Genomic DNA, 21920 nt, shown 5'->3' on the forward strand with positions numbered 1-21920 from the left:
TAAATTACATGCATTTAGTTCAGTTTTGAAACATGACTAAGATTTTAACGGTTACTCAAAGCTTTAATTTTGTCAGAATGCAAATTTAAAAAGATATAGTCTGCTCTGCTACCAAACGGATGAAGCTGTATCTTTCAGTGGAGTGGGTTTTAGTGTGAGCAGATTATTATTTTAAATAAAAGAAGGTATCAATGATTGTGTCAATGGTTTAGAACTCAGTTTGTGAGTATGAGGTACATATTCCCTGTATACACTTCTTTGAATTGCCTGCGTGATTAAATTTTCTGTTAGAAAGTCAAACTAGGACTTAGATTCCTTTCTGAGAAATACAGAATTTTTAGACTTTATTTTCATGCAATTATTCTGTCATGCCAGTAAGTGGTGGTTTTCCTGCAAATGTTATTTACATGCTTTACTAGAATCAGTATCCCTTGTTGTTAAGTGGATGGGAGGTGTCTGTCACTGTGGAATGATAATTACTCTGTGCTCTCCCCTTGAACCTAGATACCTTGGGACTCTAGCCAGCGTGGCTAATGAACAAAACATGCAGTGGCTGTGGGACTTCAGTGGGAGAAGGCCCTTTTGGATAGGTAAGTACCTCATCTGACTGTCACTTCTGAGGGTTACAGCTCCTCTGCACCTTGGAAAGCAGAAACTGCCTCAGCAGTTCCAGTCCAGTTTTCAGACACTGGATTGCCCTCCACTTTCTGCTGATTTTCCTATTTCAGAGCAAGGCATAAGCTGCAAGCCATAATTTACCTAGCTAATTTTATAAGTCTTTATAAAAAAGAAGAGTTTATCATGCTGCCCTTTGATGGGTTGTTTTGTCTTGAAACCTTTATTTTAATACTAGCTGATTAAATAAGTTCTGATGGAGATCCTACTCTTTTGTTTGTCTCATTTTCTTTTGACTGTTATTTATCTCTATTTCTTTTTAACATTAATTATTTATGTTACTGCTAATTTAATGATGTCATCCTGTATCAGAAATCATGTTAGATGATTAGCTAAAGAAGATTTAATCTCATTACTTAAGACTTAGCTATTTCTTATTGTGCGGGTCAGAACGGTAGGTAACAAAGTGCATGGGAAGCTGCAGATCCAACAGGGCGGGCCAGTGCATAGGTAGCTCGAATTGCTCAGGAGATGACAGTCCTGGTCGGACACTTCCTGATTGCCTAAGCACCCTTTTTTCCAATCCGATTTGCATATCCCACTTGCCCTTGGTCATTGTGCTTGTAGTAAGCGTGGTTAAAGCCCTTTCCGAATCTTTGCTTGCGAAGCCAAGCCATCAATTGTGCATCTTTCATTTAAAGAGAAATGGAGAACACTCAGCTGGGCCTTCTCTGTACCTCCTGATCCCCTTCTGTGAATGACTGCCTTAGCTCATGGACTAGTGCTACTGCTTTCTTCCAATCCTTGTTTCTGCTACACTGTCCACATTTTAGGCTCTTTTTCTCCAACTATGCTGCAATTTTCAGCTCTTAGTAATTTTATAAGATGGATTTACTAGCTATAATAAACTAGCTTTCAAAACTAGTTACTTTGGGATCAGGTTTAATGGTCTGATGCTTCTGTTAACCTGAGAGAAATAAACTCCTCTGATAAGAACAAAGACCACAAGACCATTGTGTCAGTTTTCTGATCTTGGTCTCTTCTGGCTAAGAAGACAGTCACATTGGAAAATATGCCACTCATGTTGGTCTTAGTAACTCAGACACTAAGTGAAAAGACAAGTTTTAGGCTGCATTAACTAACACAACCTAATTTTACAACTGTTTATGTCAACAGTGCAAACAAGATCTGCAAAGATCTGCAGCATCTAATTTTCAGAAGGAATCTTGAGGGCATCTGGGGCTGCCCAGACTTGAATACAATATTCTGCTTGGCATCTTAAGTATCAAAAGAAAACTTGGTAGGAGATACACATGCAATAGATGGAAAGACAGATAGGCAATAATACAGAAAAGTGTGTTTTCCCGTATTCAGATGACACCAATTATGATTTAGATGGTCTTTTGAAATATAAATTGTAATTTGCTAGTATTCTTCCTAATGTTTTTGTTTGTTTTTTTTTCTCAGCACAATACTGCATACATTTTTTAACAAAGGGATAGAACAGCATGCCTCTGTTGGCATCAGCTAAAGAGATGATAAACATCACTGATTTGCTCTTACCAATTTCACACAGGCTTGAATGACCAAGTCAATCCTGGACATTGGGAGTGGAACGGAGGAGAACCTGTAACCTACATGAACTGGAGGAGAGGCTCCTACCACTCTCCAAAGAAAGGAAGAAATTGTGTATTGGTGCAGAAGCAAGGAAAATGGCAAGCAACTGACTGCAGGAAGGTCAAACGGAAGAGCTATATATGTTCAAGAAAGCTGTAAAGAACAGAGGATCCTTGTAAAAGCGTGCAGACATTCATGTTGTTTCAGCTTTACTTATCTTCAGAAATGTAAGGGTGTGCAGTCAGAAAACTGTCCTAATTATCAGTAGGATTCATTTTATATGCTACCAGTGGCACAGATGCATGGAACTCTAACCCAAGGAATAGAGGTCAGTTGCAGATGTTAAGTCCAGGCCAAGATTTTGAACTCTTCCCAAAGACTCGGATCTGTCACTTTTATGTAGTTCTACACCAAAGAGCTAGACCTGAAGGTTTTAATCACTTATTTGTGTACTTTGTTTTTTTAAGAAGAGATAGTAGCACATTGGTTAATGTGCTTTGCTCTTAAGGTTGTGAATTGGCTGTTTCTTCATCTGCAGAAGATAATGCAGTTTTACCCAAATGCAGGAAGACTGCTTGGGGTGGAAATGAGAGCAGACTCTGCTGGATAAAAACAGGCCCTTTTGGGTGATGAGAGACATTATGTCAGGAGACTGGGGCTTCTTGGGGGACACCTTAGTATAATTTCTCACAAAAATACCAACACCAGGAATTAGTGAAAGAGTACCAACAGAAGCAAAGCCTTGTATTCTTTTTTTCTACCTCCCAAGTTCAACTACAGATCCTAATGGATCTGCTAACACAGAGCTGCATATTGTTTCACATTCCTACTGAAAGCTGCTCAACATTTTCTGGAGTTGCAGGATGATGCTATAATTTTTAGTGTAATTAAATAATGGGACCTCTGTATATCCAAGGATGATTTACACAAAAAAAAATAATACTGAAGCTTAATCCTAGAATATTATCTTCAGTGATACATGAACATCAATAGGATTTATATGTGTGTATAAACCAATGTAATCGTGAGACATATTTTGTACTACAGCATCTATAGCTTTAGAGAAGTATTAATCTAAGTCCTTATTAGGGATTTGGGGTTTTTAAAATAATAATTAAAAATCCAGATTTAGTTCTGAGAAAGGATTAAAAATCAGAATGTAATTGGAAAAATCCAGCTGCTCGTAACTTAATTTTAACTTATTTCAAATATATGCAGTTGCAGTGTTACCATTTCCTAACATCAGACCTGTCAAAAATCTTGCTTTAGGACATTCTCACTGCCAGCCTTAAAAATCAGAAAAAGAAACAAGTCACACTCTTCCTAAAAAAATAATCAAATGTCCTCTCTCAAACCCTCCCTCTGCACACAATGAGTGTGTGACTGTTGCCATGGCACTGAGCAGAGTGAATTTGTCCTGCACCTCACAAGCTCTCATGGCTCCCATTTGCCTGCCTGCTGCCAGCAGCTGATTCTTCCCTTGCCCCCATCAGCCTGGCTATTTGGTCAGACTCTGGATCAACCGCATCTATGCGCTCTTTGCACCAGAAGTGCAAACCCTCCTCCTGAGGTTCCTCACCACAATGCCTCAGTCTTGCAAGGGACAGATGCAACATAATCACCTTTCCTCTCTGCACTGAGGGACACTGTGTAAGGGATTATTTATCCCTCTTCCTTGTTTTTGGCTTCATAGATTATTTATCCTTCCTCCTTGCCTGTGACATGTTAAATGAATATGCATGTAAGTAGCTGGACAGTCTTTTTATATAGCCCTTTCTGAAAGGGCTGCTGCAGATAAGCATGAGTGCATTGTAAATTGGAAAAATATTGTGGACAGAACCTCCTGTCCTTTATTGTTGGCATCAACAGACACAGACAAAAATATTCCCAAGATTTACTTTTTCTTGGTAATCTATACGCCAAGCTCCTAGACACCTTTAAAAGACACCAACACTTTTGATTAGTGAGTCTTCTAGATCAATACAGATAGATAAATTGCTTCAAATTCTCCAAACCAAGTACCCCTGAATATCCATATAGGCCTGTTTTTACTTCTGATAGTCTTCACTGACAAAAAAAAAAAAAAAAAAAAAGGATATAAAAAAGCACTCTTGCTGTTGTGGTCTGGAATTCCAGGATAAACTGACTGAGAGAATTTGGTCACACAAACATAAACTTTGATTTCTTTAGGGCCTCCTTTTTATAGAAACTGCTGAGTTTATTGGTGCTATCTTGACAAAGCCTGTCAAGATAATTTAAATATCTCTCCTAATTATTCAATAAATGAATGATATCAATAGAGAGGGAATTTTGACCAAGGTGCTTATTACTTGATCAGTAACTAATAAATAACTCATGCCTACTCTGAGACAACACTGATCTCAGAGGTTTGCTATTGTGAGACGGAAGGATTTCCCTCTTCTTGATTTCATTTGAACCACTTTAAAGTGATTGAGGAGAATGAAGGTTTTAGTACAAAATAGACAGTTGCACAGACTGTATGTGCTTATTGGTTTCATTATATCTAATACACTAATGAGACTAAAATTCTTACATTGCAGTACAAGGATATTTCTGCCCTGAAAGGCTACTGACTTTTTTTTCTCTCAATACAACAAACTGTTCCAAATATTTATTCATAAATTCTAATTTTTCTATTCTTAAAAATTGAGGGTGTTTTTTTTCACAAACTTTTACAGCTTTCATTATAATAGGAGAGTACAAAGAATACATCATACTCGAATCAGGGAAAGCACAAATAAATCAGTTTTTCTGCTGCCTGGGAAGTTGTTGTCTCTAAGAGGTTTAGTAAAGGAAGGGCCTAAAATCCTGATAAGTTATTGGGAATATTTTCAGTCTTCAGTACTTTTGATTTAGGCTCCAAGTAAACTCAGAGGAAAATCAGTGTTCAGTGGATCAACAGAAAAATTTCAAGAGGCTGAAAGTAAGAACAATGTAAATCTGGCATTCACCTGTGGATGCCACACTTTTTGGATAAACGAAGGATTTATTTCATCAGAGCTGTCCATATATCTTTTAAGAGCAACAGAACCAAGACAGAAAAGCTCAGTGAAAAGAACTCAGCAGTTAGCCCAGATCTCTGTAAAGGGATAGGCAACATGAGCTCTTTGTGTGCCCATCACTTTTAATCACCTTCTCTGTCAAGTATCTTTTAAATGTGTTGAGCAATTTCAAACAAATTTGACAGAAAAGTAGTTGACTCAAACACAAAGGTTATGAAAAATATGGATAGGTAACTGGGCACAGGAGCACTTCTTCCAAACCAGAATACTCTAAAACATTTGTATTGTTATTAATAACTTCATTGAGACTGGGGTTCTAATCTGAAAAAACAAATCAAGAAAGTTTTCCATATCTATTTTGTACACACTGAAACTTACTGAAAACCTTCAAGTCTTTATTCACTCATTCTAAAACTATAAAAATAACTTTGAGAGAATTATATATATAATTCAGTTAATACTGTGATTCTACATTATTTTCATCACAAGACTGGTGCTATTGTTAACTCTTGTATTCAGAACAATATATATGTTGTTATGTTTAACTTTGTTATGTGTATTAATACAAAATTGAAACACATTATGCTGAACATGTATTTCTTCAGTTTCATAATTTCATAAAAGTTTTTCTTCTAGAGGTGTAAACTATAGTGCTGGGCATATAGAAATATATTAGAATAGAAATAACTTACAGTTAAGCACAATATACCTGCTGTTTATTCTACAGTTTCTGAATTCTGTTTCTTCTTCTGCATGAGTTTATTCCTGAATTACTACTATAAAGGACATTTGTACCATGATCAAAACATTTTAAAAGAGAAAATTATGTTTATTTTGAGAAGTAAATTTAACAAAACTTACAGGTCTGGTAGCAATTATACAGAAAGAAAACCAAAATTAAATTCTAATATGATCCTTGATTTAAAGGAGAATGTGATTAAACGTAATTTTCCCTCAGTAACCAGTAATCAGAAGAGATGCAGATGTCAGTTCTTTCTTATTACCCTTTAGGAAGCTATGCAGATTGTAATAAGGAGAACTCTTGCTTTAATTCCATTGCTTAACCACTATCATCTACAGCCGTACACAAATCATACAAGGTCAGAAGAACACAATAGGTTTGTTTATTTATTTTTATAGCATTGAGACAATCATAGAATGGTTTAGTCAGAAGTAGTCCTAATGAATAGGAACCTGGTATCTGAACTACTGGATATAACTACAATAAGCAAAAAAATATAATTTTATTCACACAGATTAAATGATCAGATAAGTCTAAATATACTTTTACTTAATAAAAGAAACCCCATCTCCATCTTCCTCCCTGTATTACGTTACAAACATTTTCTTGGTGGTGTCACGCTCTTCAGTGAATCACCACTGCTCTCTTCAAATTATTCATGGCAATCTAAGAAAGATGCATCTCCCTGAAGACTGAAATGTCTCCTTGCCCAGACTCTTTCTCCCCTGGCTCACTGTCTCACAGCTTAACAACCTGAAGTAATCAAGCACATACACATACCCAACATAGCTCCTCAGGCTGGGTTCAGAGTTGGATGCACTCTCAACAGGCAGCATGTATGTGCCAGTACCATTCAGGAGATATCTCAGGAGGTGGACACCTGTCCAAAATATACCAGTTTGAGAAGTATAATAGAAAGAAAACCATCCATTGCATCATGTGTATGTACCAACAGCCATGAAAACATGGGCCAATATACACAAAAGAACATTTATCCTAGCCCTGCTGGACACATGAGTGAACATTTTCAAGTGTGAGCATCTCCATTTTGACACCAGCTTGAAACTTAAGACTGTTCTCAGTTCTGTTACCACAGCACAGAGAGAAGAGAAAGCAAATGTGAACAGGAAGTTATAAATGAGTGATGAAAGAAACAATGCAACAAAGGACTTGAATAGCAAAGGAAAGAATTAATGCTGTACAGTATCTGAGGTTGAAGGTACAAAACTAACAGATTTAGTCTGTTATCATGCCTCACACAGAGCCTTTTGGTTTCATAATTATAACTTTCCCATGAGGCCTGTATGTGATCTGTTTCCCCGAAACTCAGTAAAACAAAGACTACAGATGGCTTTCTTTGATAAGTACAATTATTGAAGAATAAAGTGCACAGTGCCAATTCATTAGTTCTGAGGTCTTCATATGGGTTCTGTAAAAGATATATATGGATACAAGTCTGTCTACATAGGATGTGTTTTGAAAATGATAGGATATTGAATTGGGCTTTAATATATAAAATACATTTTAATTATTTAATCATCAGTCATGCTATGATGAGACTATTTAGCTCAACAGAAGGCAAGTAATTCAAGCACTGCCTAAGAATTATTTTTAGACATCAACTGGCAGTGTAACTAATTACTCAGTTTATGTCCATAATGACTGAATAAACTCCAACTCAGAAACAAATGAAGACTACTTTGCATTTGCATAGGCCTTGTCATCTATAGATCTGACAGTTTTAGGATGGGCAAATATTCACGGTGTCTATTTCTAGTGAAAACAGAATGTCCCAAATAAATTGCTACTATGAAGGCAAATCAAAGCCTGCTTGAAAGACACCACTGCATTTAGCCACAAGATTTAACGACCAAAATACAGTGAAAACATGTGCTATGCTTATATGAAAGGGTAATCAGGCAGGAAAACAAGTTTTTATAAAAGACACAGCACTGCTTTTTGTAGAAATCTGAGATTAGCTGTATTCGTAACATAACGGTTATGCGTCCGGTCCAATCTGTATTGTCAACTATTACTCTATACAGTTGATGACACCACAAAGAGACTTTTAAATACTTACTATTTTTAACTTCAGAATGATTCTTCAAACTTGCTGTCTGAACTGGGATGCCTTCCCATAATGCAGGCAGGCTCCTGCCTGAGCTGAGAGGCTGAAATCTGCTACCTGTGCACGGTTATACAGGCAGCTGACTCCAAAACATATTTAGACAATATGTAAATACAGAAAAAACTGTGCTGAGATGTGCCAGGTTCCATTTCTTACCAACTTGGTCTCTCAGAAAGCAGCCACAGCTTACTATCATAGGCATGAAGGAGCAGTATTAGACTGGCCTGGCAGAACCTGAGCTGAGTATGCTCCTTTTGTCTCTCAACAGCTCCCAGTAAAACCACCCAACAAAACCCAGGAACTAGAACTGGCCTGACCTAGACAAGAAGAGAGCTCTGTTTCTGCCTCTGTGTGACAGAGTGCTTTCTGGAGTGACTTGCTGATACTGCTTTGTTTCAGCCTTCTTTCCTACCCTTTGTAAAAAATATTTTCTGCTTTTATATCCGAAGCCCTCTAAGGCAGGACTTTGTTCTTTCTGTATGTTATAGTATAGAATAGTACATACCATGAACAGATCCTGAACAGGTTATTTTCAGTGCCATTGCACTGCAAATGTAACACTAGCAGCTTAACATCTATGCATATATGTCAATACTAGGTTTTTTTATACATTCCTTGCTAGTATCTGGACTACATCAATAAAACCCAGACCAGTTTAAGTTAGATAGAAGTGTCTGGCAACCCAATTATTCCAGTACTATTATTTACTTATTTTTTATCTGTGCACTGACAGAGACATTTTTAGGTGAGCTGCAAAAACATATGTTGCTTCAAACAGTCAAATCTTGTGTTTCAAAGGCACTGTTAAATGTGAGGCCCGTCTGTATCTATACAATACAATATAATACATAGGTCTGAGTATCAGCCAAGTCTTGTAACTCTCTTAGCAACTAAAATAAAGAGGAAAAAAAAAAAAAGTAAAACTCAAAATATAATGTCCTTGTTCTTGCCGAATAGTTTTGCGTAACTACTACCAACATGCACCAGGTACAAGAAATTTTAGTTCCAAAGGTCAATTACTTCAGTTTAACTTGTTGGCCAATAAAGATAAAATGGGGATTTAAATGGCACTTCAAGACTACTTAATTACCTACCAAGCTAATTAATTATCAAATCAACCCTGTTGATTCACTGTTGCTGCACCTCAATACTGTACATGCTTGTGTAAATATGATGGAAGGACCCATCTTGTGGTAGATGCCAGTATTTTTCATGATTTCACTCCTGATAGCTGTGACAGAATCTGCCCTCCCAGGGCACACTTGAGACTTCAGGAAAGCACCAGATCAGTGGCAGAATTAAACTGCCTTCAGCTGAAATGACAGGAGTAATAAAGGTTGTGCTTCATGGCTGCATAATAAGATCATCCCACTGAGGTCAAGGAGCAAATACACTCTAAGATTGGTGTGGGAGCCCCATTCTTGCTGGAGCTCCATGCATTCCTGTCCCAGGATGGATGTCAGATTACAGCAAATTTATCTCAAGTGAATTATGAAGTATGGAAAAGCTTTAGAGCTCCTCCAACTTTTTGCTAAGGTTCTAAGTGCCCCACAAGCACGTTGCTAAGAAATTAGTCTACTTTAATTATCGCGCAATAAACTTATTTGCTGGAAATGAAAGTCAAATAACCTTATATACCTAATACAGACCACCTAAATTGTCAAGAATAATTAAGAGATTAGCTACAAAGTTTACAGTCTATTGATAGATTCTTTCTGAAAGAAACAGGAGTCTGTAGAGATTAGAGTACCTAAACAACAAATTATCTGAAGCAGAATTTTCTTTTAGTATTTTCAGGTGAGGATCAATGTTTTGCAATGTTGACTGAAAATGTTTTCCTCCCAACACTTTCCTCTGTATGTTCTGTCAGATTTCTCTTTTTCCTTATATATTGCATGGTAATTTTGCGAAAGACACCTCCGGTTTGGGGTGTGGCAGTCTTCAAATACTTCTGTTGAGTCACTGATGTCCAGAATCATAAAATACGTCAGTTTTAAGCAGTTTTGCTTAAATCCCCAGTTTGTATACCAACTTTATAGTGGCTTTGGCTGTAGCGGCTTTGGCACCCAAAAGAGATGTAGCAGTGCTAACTAATCTTTGAGAATGTGGGGTGCAGTGTTTATTCACCCCAGGACCTTTTATTCTGGGTTAGTGTTACGCCTGCAATCCAGCAGCTGCAAACCTGCTGCGAAGGAAGTGAAACAAGGGCCAGATTCCTGTGGGTGTGTGAGTACCAGTCTGCCAGTTTGCGGTAGTGCTGCTGCAGGCCTTGGGTCAGAGGTGAATTAGACTCAGCTTTTGAAAACACAGTCTGATTTGATGTCTCCAGATCCAGCTTTATGTTTTAACAAAGTTTTATCAGCTTGCCTTTTCCTGTTGTGATGAAATAACATTCCCAGTTTTGACAGTCTCTAGCTTTGTGGAATGGAAAGTCAAAATAAACAATGAAGACCACACTGAACATGCTAATACACAACCTCAAATGTTTCCTTAATTCCTAGGCCTAAACTAGACAGCTTATCCAAACATTTCCTCCTGTTGACTCCTTCTGTCCCTCACGCCATCCTGGGTTACAGGATTTTAGATAGGAACTTCTAATACACATAATCCAGATTGAAAGCAGAGTTTCATTAGCACAAACTCCCCTATCATAATTGTAATCTACAGTAAATGAATGCAATTAGCCACACCAGGTCTCCCCTGAGCACTCCCCTCCTCTGCACTCAGACAGCATCCATAAATTGACACCAGGCTCTTGTATAAAGATAGCACACTCTAATAGTAGCAGGTCTCCAGGCTTGCACTTTACGGGGTCATGTCACTGCTTCTCTTTCAGCTGTTAGTGCTCTCATGTCTTGGAGCCACAGAGCCAGATGGAGATTCACCACAAAAGCAAAGCAGAAGGACATTTCAGCACCTCCTCTATCTGGACAAAAAACTGCTTGAAAGTCAGAATTTTCGTGAGCTGGCAGGAGAAAACCCAGTAGGTGCTGAGGAAACCCTGGGAGAACCAAGCTTTTTTGTAGCAATTCCACAGATGGCATTTAAAAGTGAGAAGCAAAAGGAGAAAAAAATGTCCAGATTCATCCTTCCTGATACAAAACTCCATGCAGAACAAGGCCTGAGAACCTGGGCAGCACCCAGAGAGATCTCTTCTCTGGAAAACTCCTCTCCATCCCCCTTTTCCAGCAAAAGGGAGGTTGAACCTTCCTATAGAAGAGATGCCAAGAAATTCTGGGATCACTTCATGTTAAAGAAAAATTCAGCATCTGAAGAGGTTGTCCTGCCAATCAAGACCAATGAAATGCACCAACAAAACTGCAGAACGCTGCCTTTTTCCCAGGTAAGATCAGGTGTCCAAGATCAATAAACTTGTCCTTTTCCCTGCCCCTTGTAATCAGAGACTAAAGATTCATGGGTTATTTCATTTGCTAAGTCATGGGGCTGCTTTAGAACATTCACACACAATAAGTGCCTCAAAAACACTTCTGAAAAAGTCTGGAAAAGCTTTGGTATGATGAGGCAAATTGCTAAATTGCAGCACTGGAAAGCCACACATTAAATTTTCAGTTATTCTTATGCAAAGATGTTCTGACTCAGTCTGAGCAAGCAGGGCAGTGGTTAGTAATTACCTATTCAATGAATACATATCTAAACAGCTTTTATACATGAATTACCTATATAAAAATAAGTATATTCAGATACACATATTCAAATATACAGAGTTCCAGGGCAAGTATTTACAGGAGAAGCTGTTTGCCTAGACCTAAGCAAGGATTTCTTTCTGGTGGATTAATTGGAAGACTGATGCATACATCTAGTTCTCTGCTAAGGATGCTAGAGAACTGGTAATTGTCTCATGCACAGATGAAGCCATTCTGTCATATTGCAACACAAAGACAAGCAAATAGTATAGATATAAGAGCTGCATTACTTGTAAGGAAATGTCTATTCTCAGTGTTTCTGTACTCACAGTCCATCAAGGACTATGTTTTTTCACATCCCTCAGTAAATTTAGTTCACTAGCTGACAAAATATAAATGTAAATTATTAAATATAGATGTGGCCTGGAAACCTGTACTATTTTACTTCTGTCATGTAACATGGCAAGATTTCTCCAGGACAGATGCAGTTATGCCAGTATAAAAGGGCTCACTTCAGTCTAGCTTTTTAAAGCTTGAGAGTTGATGTAGGCCCTCCTGATACAAGGCACTGTTATTTTTGCAAAGCAAGAGATTACAGAACTTCTATTGCATTTTCAAGATTTTCATTAAAATAAAACCCAAATACTGCTAAAGAACATTGTCTATTCCACAAGATTTGAAGACAAATCTTCATGATTACAGCTGAGTCTAGCTTGTGGTTCATACAAAAGAAGATTGAACCAAAATTATATTTTAAGTCCTACTATGCGGGTAAGACTGCTTAACCATGTCAGAAATGTAGAACTCAAGGAATAGTTAAAAGGAAAATATGACTAACAGAATTTCCTCCATAAGCTCACAAAGGCTCTGACTGAAACTGACTTTGACTTTGTTGTTCAATCTAAGAACTCCTCATAGGAGGGCTATAATTTCTTTTTAAAAGCTCTTATGTTTTGCTGCTTGCTTGACAGAAACAAATAAACAAATTTAAAGTAAGTGTTCTGAGAAGAAAAATATAGTGTTTAGAGGGTGTGGGGAGGTGATATGAGGGGAGAGTTTTGCCTTCATGCCTACTAGCAAAGCCCATGTACCAGAAACTTAAAACTGCTTTCTGTTTCAGGGTGTTACTCATGACAGCTGTGAGAAGGTGATCGTGCAGAATAATCTGTGCTTTGGAAAATGTAGTTCCTTCCATGTTCCTGGTTCAGAAGATCATCTTTATACATTTTGTTCTCATTGCTTGCCCAGCAAGTTCTCCATGAAGCGCCTGGATCTCAACTGCACTGGTTCTGTTCCAGTGGTCAAAGAAGTCATGATTGTGGAAGAGTGTAAATGTGAGAGTCAGAAGATTAAAGGCTCTGTAACTGGATGTCTACAATCAGACTTGCATGCAAATGTACATCAGCACTATTAATCTGTGCAAAGTACCTCTTAACAACTTGATCATAAGAATTTGTAAATGAAGAAAAAAAACGCAAACCCAACAACAAAACTAAAGCTTTCATCACACTGATACACAAAAATATTAAACTGCCTGAACTGCTTCTCTGCTTCAACAATAAATTTACCTAACATGTAACAGATGTTTCCTTGCAGCTGTTAAAGAAACGGAGATGAGATTACTGGGCTTATGTGTACAGTTCTTACTTTAACAAGGGAAACCTTTAAAAAATTTTCCACCCTTCTTATCACTGTTTCTAGGATGCCAGTAAACAATAGCTGAAGAACTAGCAAGATTTATCTGTGCAAAACCCAGATGTATTGGCTGGTTTACATTCCCTTTGCTTGCAGAGACTGCCAACATAGGTTTATTGGCAACACTGATAAGGCTTTAGTTTCTTCCTTGCAAAAACAGGTCTACTTTCAATCAAGATAGTGCCTGAAGAATATAAAATATAAATGTGCATAAGGCAGATAGAAGGCTGTGATTAGTTAAGGTCATTCTGACTGCTTGTAGCTGGGGTCCAGTTCCCAGTGAAATCTAATATACTTCACAAATTACACACTAGGATAGTGGTTGCAAAGGCTATTTTGCCATAGAAACCACTTACTCTCCTTCTATGTGCCTGCATTTGCTATGCATGGCTTTTTTTAGCTGAACTTCTGGCTTCTCTGCTCCCTCCAGCTGCTTCTCCCTTAATTTGTCTCACAAACCTGGCACACCAGGCAGTGATCAGCTTCCAGCAACTAGGCTTCAGCCTATTGCTAACTCAGCTCATTCAGTTCTCTGGAAATCTGCTCCACTGCTATTGCCAAACTCTCAGGCCTGAGCCTCTGTTGTTGAACTATCCACAGCTCTTTTTTGGGACACTGGAAATCAGTATTGAAATAGCTGGCCAAGCCAAGGTTTGGGTAAATGATTCCTTGTATATGAACTGCTCTGTGATCAGAAGTGTCTTCATAGCCTGTCAAAAAATACATTCAGCATGGCTTTGGAGCGCAAGTCCCATTTAATATTTACTGAAAATTGCACCTGAATGATATTCTGCTACTGGATCTGAACTGCTGCAATAGCTGTTTGCTTCTGCAGGTCAGTTGCAGTCAGCGAACTCAAGATTAGTATATAATTATCCTACATTATACATAAACCTGGTTCTAAATAATAAAAATTGTATACTAAAACTGAACAAAGACTTCTCTTGATCCTTTTACGCTGAGGACTGATGTGCAAATTTTGTATGGCTGTTTGTATGTTGTGGCATCATATATGATGTAATTCCACATAACAAGCAGTCAAGGCCTTATCATCCCTGTACTGAATGCAATAAAGGACATACTTATTTTAACTTAATATTTATTCTAGCTTTATAATGCTGATCGATATCCTTGGGATGCTAGTGCAGTGAATTAGCACTCAGATTCAGAAATCCACCTTCCCAGGTTAGGCTGCATTAAGCATGAATGGGCTCATGTTATGACCAAAGAAAAGCTTTCATAACAGGCAAAGTAGGACCAGCTAGCAACTGTATAGTTTCAGAGAAGAAAGTAATTCCTTAAAACTCATGCTTTTTCCAATAGATTCCTCCTCACCAATTGAACATTCAACCTTAATAATTACTGCTTTGTTAAAGCACACTGTACGGAAGTGGAAAGAAACAGCTTCCTGCCTTACCATGAGGTCCAAATCTCAGCACCTTACTAAAACTTTGTGAGTCATTGTGATTATAAGTGCTCATTTTTAATCGTGCCTAAGGAATAAAAGCACACAAAGCATCAAAGTTCCCAACTTTTTTCTCTTTTATTCCCAATTTTATTTTTTTTTAATCTGAAAAACCTAAATCTTCTGAGCCTTCTAACCACTGACGTTTTAAAGCTGCGTTAATATATAAGAATGCTTGCCTGCATTTTCTTTTTTTCTGAAATGCATATATGCTTTAGGTTTGATACTTGCAGGGAACCACTTGAACGTAGGACCTACATACACTCCCTGTAAGATGACAAGTCAATTAAAAAGAAAAATCTGCCAGTCTTGTAATTTTGACATGGCTGACTGAACTGTGACTTTTGCACATAAGGATGGCACAACTGAAGCTATCCTGTGGACAACATAGTATTCAGCCTAAATTTTAAAGCGCCTTCTGTGTGCTGAAGTATTATTGCAGTTAAAGAAACATATTCATATAAGGAGTTTGCAGGACCAGATTCTTAGTGTGAATTTGCACAGCTTAAAAGTAGGTGAGAAGAGGTAGTGACAGCTGTAGTAACTGCTAATTAGATTAGTGCTGTAGGTTTTTTTTGATGAATGTTTAATTAACCCAGCAATGACTGGTTGCATGTAATTAGCACAGTATTCTGCAAAATCAAAAATGTGTTAATTGGATCAGATTTCTCAGCCTTTAAAAAATTTCCTATTAGGAATATGTTGTGCCCAGGGGCTAGCAGGATTTTGCTCTCTCTGCACAACTATGATGGCCTCTACTAGTATAATGATGTGGGTCAGAAAGGTGAAGGGTGTGATCCGCATCACTATATGGATGCTTCCAGTAGTAATTCCATTAAAGCAGCAAATCTGCATGACTTCAGTTGTGTCCACACAGAGGCTGCATGCTTACAACGGATGCAGTTAATGTGATCTCTTCCATTTCAGAGCACTCCTTGTACAAACCTACCATACAGAGAAAGACTGTCTGAAAGACCATGGTTGCAGAGGTCTCTGAAAATTCAGCTCAATTCCAAGCAGAGTTTGTACACTTCTGCTATTTCATTTTACTTACTGCTTCTTTTCCAAATGGGTGGGCTTTATCTTGAAATTAACTGAAAATAACTGTTTATGATAACTGCTTAAGCAAAATAAATCTTAATTTTCTTAAATAAGGTTTTTATGCAGTTTACTTTAATGCCTAATGTAATTACATCACACAGTAAATAAATTCTGTACAACTATGTATTCCAGGGAAAAGACTGTGAAGTTGCACTCAGTACTTCATGCTGTGCTTGGTAGTTTGTTCACCATTTATGAAATATTCACAGCTAACCCCATGGCTGTCAGCTAACAAGCTTTAAAATGTTTTACTGACAGGTGGTGAAATCTCTTGCGGTACTTCCTCCTAAATGTACTAGCTCCTTGCTGAAATGGCAAGACGACAAGATTCTCTACTCAGAAGCCCCCTGCCAGTCTGTACAGCTGTATAATCACATCATGTCTGCGAGCTCATGCTGCGCAGAACGGTGCACGTGAAGAGGTGTGGGGTTGAGGCTACCTCAGGTCCTCCATCAGGCAGCTTGCCAGTGGAAACATGAAACATTTATACTGAATTATAAATATTTTGTATTTGCTGTTTTGCTAAACCAAACTCCTTGAATATCTGGTATGCAGCCACCAACTTCAGCTCCCCTGAAATCTCTCCCTGACAGCTGCACACACTCCCTCTGCTCAGATGAGAAAGAATGGGGATAAGAAGACTCTGTAGCTGGCCCGCTGCAAGAATATCAATAAAAATGTTAATTGTCCACACTGAGAAAAAAATCACCCTGTTTACAGTGCCTTGTGCTCCACGTCACCAATAAAATGCACTTCAACTTGAAAAACTAAAAATGGAACAAAAGCTAAAATGAATAATAATAGGAAAAGTCAGGGACAGCTTTTATGTTTCTCTGAGGCCTTTTCTGAGGTATTTTACTTCTGCTGGTTTAGGATGTTGCTATTACCAGCCATTTAGTTCAGCTGGCGGCTCCAGCCTGCAGTCGGGGTGTTCAGACAGAACCGGCATGTGCCTCAGCTGTCTTTATGAAAAGGGCAGTATCTCAGCTTAACCCTCTGCTGAAGCTGGTTTAAACTCCCTTCGTACTGCAATAGATACAGAAGCATTCAAGCAGTGTGCTGCCTGCATTTTAGTCAGCAACTCCTGGAAGGAGAGAGGTGTTAGAAGAGCTAATACTAGGACATCTACTGTAGTGCCCACTGGGCATTATCCGAACAGAGCTCCTTATATCTACTGAGGCAGACAGTTCATAAAACATACCTTGCCTTTGATTCTTCTGGGAATTAGATCAGGCAGAAAATGTAGCCCGAGAGACATTTTCTTTTCCTTTCACATCTATTGCCTCATCCTCAGTATGTGACCTTATGACTGACAAAACTGGGCCAGGACAGCTTTTGTTTCAGCACAGCATGCCATTAACACAGACCTGGTTTTGTTTTTATGACATGGATCTTCATGACACGAAGGATTTTGCTCCCATTCTAGAGTTAACATGTCTCCTTCGGCCATCAGCAAGGTTTACAAAGAAGTAACAATGCAATAGTAATGCAGAAAAGTGGCAGTGGGAAACTGTACAATTTAGAAGGACATAGGAAGATGAGCACTGTTGAGAAGTCTGATTTCTCAACCCAGGAGATACCTGTGCTCAGCATCCCTTCTGTACAAGGGGCACATTTGGGCTCAAAATGAATCCTGGAAAACAGTCTCATAAAACAGGGGGCTTGGTAAGCAGTTAAGAATCACTGGAGTCACAGTGCATACCTCTCTCCTGCATGTGCTCTCCATAACCGAGCATCAGCTGTTACTGCACATGGCTTCATTTTAGCATGCTGATTTAATATTTACAGAGTGCCAATAAAATTTATATGATGACAGCTGGTGGCTCCTGTGGTAATTTATAAACAGCAACAACAACACAGCACAGGCATCAGAAATTCCAAGAGGAATTCTATGCCACTGTGCAACATTCAACACTGAAGAATGTGGGTTATTTTCTAAATTTGTAGACTTTTAATAATCTCTGTGTAAGGCATCCATACTGAACTTTAAGTAAAGTCTATATTATGCAAAGTTCTTATTTCCGCTAGGTACGTTGTTTTCATTCAGAATGGAGCTCACCACAAAGACTCCTTATCTAGCTATCTGGATTTGATTCTCTGTCAAGAGTGTCAAGTAATCTCTGTGGTTTGAACCTTTGCAAGTTCAATTGGGAAGTCCAGCAGATGATTGCCTGCTTTTCTTCTTGTGCTCTGCTTCCCCAAAAGAAATACTAACAAATGTGAACTGCTGTGCAGATGACTAAGCCAGAAGACTATTGCCCTTATTCTGCAACCTGTATTTACTCTGCACAAACATGAGTAGAGAAAAGTAAGCCACAATCTGTCTGACAACAAATCTAATGTCTGGCCATTGCCAGTGTACCACTATGGAAATGCAAACACCTGGTACATCATTAGAAGATTACATCATTGACTGACTCTTCTTCATTCTACCAAAAAAGCTTCATCAACCATACTATCCCTCTTTATCTTTCCTCTTTATTTCCCAAGTCCTTGATTTCCTTTCCACTCCTTGTCTGTTTGCCATAATTTACATTTATTCTTCAAATCAGTGAAAAGCTTTCACCTTTTATTCTGCCTTTTACATATAGCCATAAATTCAAATGTGAAATTTGTCATGGAAGAGAAGCAGAGGTAGTTTTTTTTATTACAACAACCTTTCCAGGATTCTTTTCCCCATATTTTTTAATAGTCCAATTAATATATCTATTATTTTTGGTGGTACCTGTTCCTAGGGACATATATAGGTTGTTCTGAAGGAACTGCTGTCTTCTGTCTTGAACATGCTCCATTCTCCTTCTAGACAACCTCCAGTTCCTGCTACCACTATGTATTTTCAGGTCAGAGTAACTTTAGCTTCAAATGTTAACAATTGCCCTGCACAACAGAAGATTCTGGACACCGAAAAATAAATCGGGACAAGGTCCACAAAAGCTTGAAATCCACCTAAACACTAACCTGGCTTTCTGGGCACTGTCTTTACAGAAAAATCATGTTATGATTTAAATTTTAGGAAAAAATATCAGTAATGAAGAGTTTTCTGTGGTGATCATATTACTCTTCCTCCATTTCATCCATCATTGTGCAGGAAAAACGCTCTGGGGCAAGAGCCCATAATTTACAGCGGGAACTATGCCACTCAGGCAGATGGGGTTACCTTTAGGTAGCCAAAAGATCATGTTTGTACATCAGCAATGGGTGTTCAAGGCATGATTCCCAGCTGGGACCACTGAAAATGCTGTCCGCTACAAGCTGTCTGTGGCTTTTAGCCACTGTTAATCCCCTGTGGGTCAGAATTACCTTTTAAAAACAGATTGGCTTCTGTGGCCAGTTAAGGGTCCTCCGTGAGCACGGGACATAGCACAGCAGGGGACACAAGTGTCATAGAAGTTTCACAACTGGCCTGTGCTGAATGAGGAGAGATGCTAAAAGTATAGAATTACAAGAATAATTCTTTATCCATGCTCATGAGGTATCCCATTCAAATCTGGGCACACCACATGCAGTTTTTTACCCACGGTTCTTATACCTTTTAAGCATTCAGATACAACATGATTTCTTGCACACACATACTTGTTTTGAAAACCAACTATAATTCTACAATGCCATCATCCACCTGCTTCCTTCTTGATCTAGGTGTCCCTAGATCCTAGGGAACCAAGTCCAAGTCTGGAGTTGGTCTTGCTATAGTTAATTATCTATGATGCTGCATAATGGGAGGATTTCACACAAGCGCTAGAGAGGCTGGGATGCTGGAGGTTGTAGGAGTAGCACATGGGTTTCCCTTCTTCATGGATGACTTTAAGATTCTGAGAAAAAAATATCCTTAGGGTGGCAACTGTCTTTCTCTTTCTTGCAGTGAACTGGGCCTTTCGTTATGCTGATTTAACCATGATTATGGTTATATATGTATCAGTGGCTATAAATGTATGGTTTTATATATATATACGAATAAATGCGTCTTAAGAAAGGTAACATGGTTTCATACTACTAAGTTAATGCAATTTCATACCACAAAGCCTACTTGGTACAATAGTTAGGGAACCAGTTCTCCGAAGAGGTGCCCGCAGACCGAGACAGAGGCCCTGACCGCAGCACTCTGGTTTTGCCAGGATTGGGAGAGGACACTACACGTAAAGGAGACAGCAACCACCTTGACAAGCGGCTGCGCTCGGGAACGGCCATGCCCTGGAGGAACACGGCCGCACACCCAAAAGCGGAGCAGGAGAGCCTGCTTCCCACAGCCTCCCGCCGGGCAGGAACAACCACAAGCTAAAACACCCAGCTCCAGCCGTACTACCCGCGCACATCCCCACAGGTCACTAAGCTCTACCCGCCGTCAGGCTCCGCCCCCCTCATGAGACCCCGACCACCTAACGCCCCCCGAGTCGGCAGCGCTGCCGGTGCGCGCATGCGCGGCTCGCCCGGCGGAAGCGGAAAGGTGTCTGTGCCACGCGCGGGGGCGGTCGGGCGCGTGCGTTGCCATGGAGAGCGGGGGAGAGGAGGGCGCGTGACGGCGGCCCCCCCCTTCTCCTGCCCGGCGTCGCCCAACGGTTGGTTCCGCCTCGCGCCGCGGGGAGAGGGGAGGGGGGAGTGGTTGCGCGGCGCGCTGGGGATGGGGGCCACTGCCTGCCCCGCCGTGTCCCCGTTCCCGGGGGCTGCGCTCCGTTGTAGCAGGGGCCGCTCCGGCGGTGGGCAGCGGCGGAGCCCCGCGGCACTGGGGAGGGGGGCTGCAGCCGGCTGACCCTGCGGCGCGCTGTGTTAGCGCTGCCCTGCCAGCCCTGGGTGCTGCTTCACCTGTGGTCACTGTAACTGCAGGAGTGCCGGTTTCTGCACAGACACCTGGGCAGGGAAGCCCTTACCCGGGTTCCTGGCTATGGCCTTACCTGTAAGATAAATACTGCTGTCACTTTCATCAAGACCCGCGGTGCTGCTTTCTCTGCCAAATGGCGAGGGGGTGAGTGCTGCCTTTGGGGTGGCAGTGGGAGGGGTGACTGCGGCGGCAGCATGGCATAAAGAAGCAGAATGCCCTCTGACATCTCCCAGTATCACACTTCCGTTTTCCATCTCCAGGAGTTAGTAAAACAAGACTGTACATCCTCATGTCCTTCCCACTGAGGATCCAGACAGTGATCGGCATAAGTAACATAGATGATGTGCCTACAAGTATCTGTTTGCTCAACAGTGGGTGAAAATAGTGTTCATGGATTGTGATCCGTGGGGATATAGTGGGCTTACATTAGCACTGAGCCATATCGCAGGCCAGGCCCATGTGGCATCTCTGTTGAATGCAGTAGGTGTTTACAGCTACGCCTTGCAAGAGCCTATCTATAGAAAGAACTTGGGTGGGAACGTCTTTGCCAACCTTCAGCAGCCTGTCAACAGCCACCTAGCAACTGTATTGCCAAGGGCTCTACCAGCAACCATCTATTGTATAGATACCTGCAAAGCTAGGTACACGGCCTTTAGTCATGGCAAAAAAATGCTGCTGCTTGTATTATCTGGTTGTTCCCATACTAGTTTGTTAAAGGGGAGAAGAGCTGCAGAAGGCACAATGGTAATTGTATTCTGACACCTGATAACATCATGTAAGTGGTTTCTTTAAAATGTAGTTGAAAGTAATTTAGTTATTTGGTTTAAGGTTTGAGGTTTTGGGTTTGTCTGTTTTGTTTCTGGTGAAGTATATTGTTAGTTTTATATCAGATTTTGGCAGTAATGGTGGAGATTTAAAGAAGGTCACAGATCTAAAACCACAGGTGGATCTTAAATTGATGGTGGCTGTTGATTGCTGTGGCATTGCCTTGGCTGTCACTAATATTACAGCGTTTCTACTCTCTATTCTCTTTTCTCTTTCAATTGCTTAGAATGCAGCCTTTTCAGAAAGTGATGT

At 39.8% G+C, this 21920-nt stretch overlaps 3 protein-coding genes across 9 annotated transcripts in view; all 3 read left to right on the top strand.

The window, feature by feature from the left end:
• FREM1 (FRAS1 related extracellular matrix 1) overlaps positions 1-2678 on the top strand; it is a 64333-nt gene extending 61655 nt beyond the window's left edge. For all 3 annotated transcript variants that reach the window (XM_062609040.1, XM_062609041.1, XM_062609046.1), the window contains 2 exons: positions 505-590; positions 2192-2678. In XM_062609040.1, the coding sequence (XP_062465024.1) occupies positions 505-590; positions 2192-2391 (286 nt within the window). In that variant the 3' untranslated portion in view covers positions 2392-2678. The remainder of the gene's footprint in view (positions 1-504; positions 591-2191) is intronic.
• Positions 2679-9968: 7290 nt separating this feature from the next.
• CER1 (cerberus 1, DAN family BMP antagonist) lies at positions 9969-14509 on the top strand. Its single transcript, XM_062609011.1, has 2 exons — positions 9969-11468; positions 12890-14509. Exons 1-2 carry the CDS (start codon positions 10941-10943, stop codon positions 13181-13183), a joined length of 822 nt encoding a protein of 273 aa, XP_062464995.1. The 5' UTR covers positions 9969-10940; the 3' UTR covers positions 13184-14509.
• Positions 14510-20559: 6050 nt separating this feature from the next.
• ZDHHC21 (zinc finger DHHC-type palmitoyltransferase 21) overlaps positions 20560-21920 on the top strand; it is a 38215-nt gene continuing 36854 nt past the window's right edge. The window contains exon 1 of one of the 5 annotated variants that reach the window (XM_062609014.1): positions 20560-20583. The gene's annotated coding sequence lies outside the window, so the exon portion shown is untranslated. Of the gene's footprint in view, positions 20584-20733; positions 20919-21131; positions 21619-21920 lie in introns of those variants that run through there. The other 4 variants (XM_062609015.1, XM_062609013.1, XM_062609017.1 and 1 more) reach the window with 4 other exon arrangements.

This window comes from Pezoporus occidentalis, unplaced genomic scaffold, assembly GCF_034315485.1.
Source record: "Pezoporus occidentalis ecotype Australia unplaced genomic scaffold, CSIRO_AGI_Poc_V1 ctg133, whole genome shotgun sequence".
In the NCBI taxonomy this organism is placed as follows: Eukaryota; Metazoa; Chordata; class Aves; order Psittaciformes; family Psittacidae; genus Pezoporus; species Pezoporus occidentalis.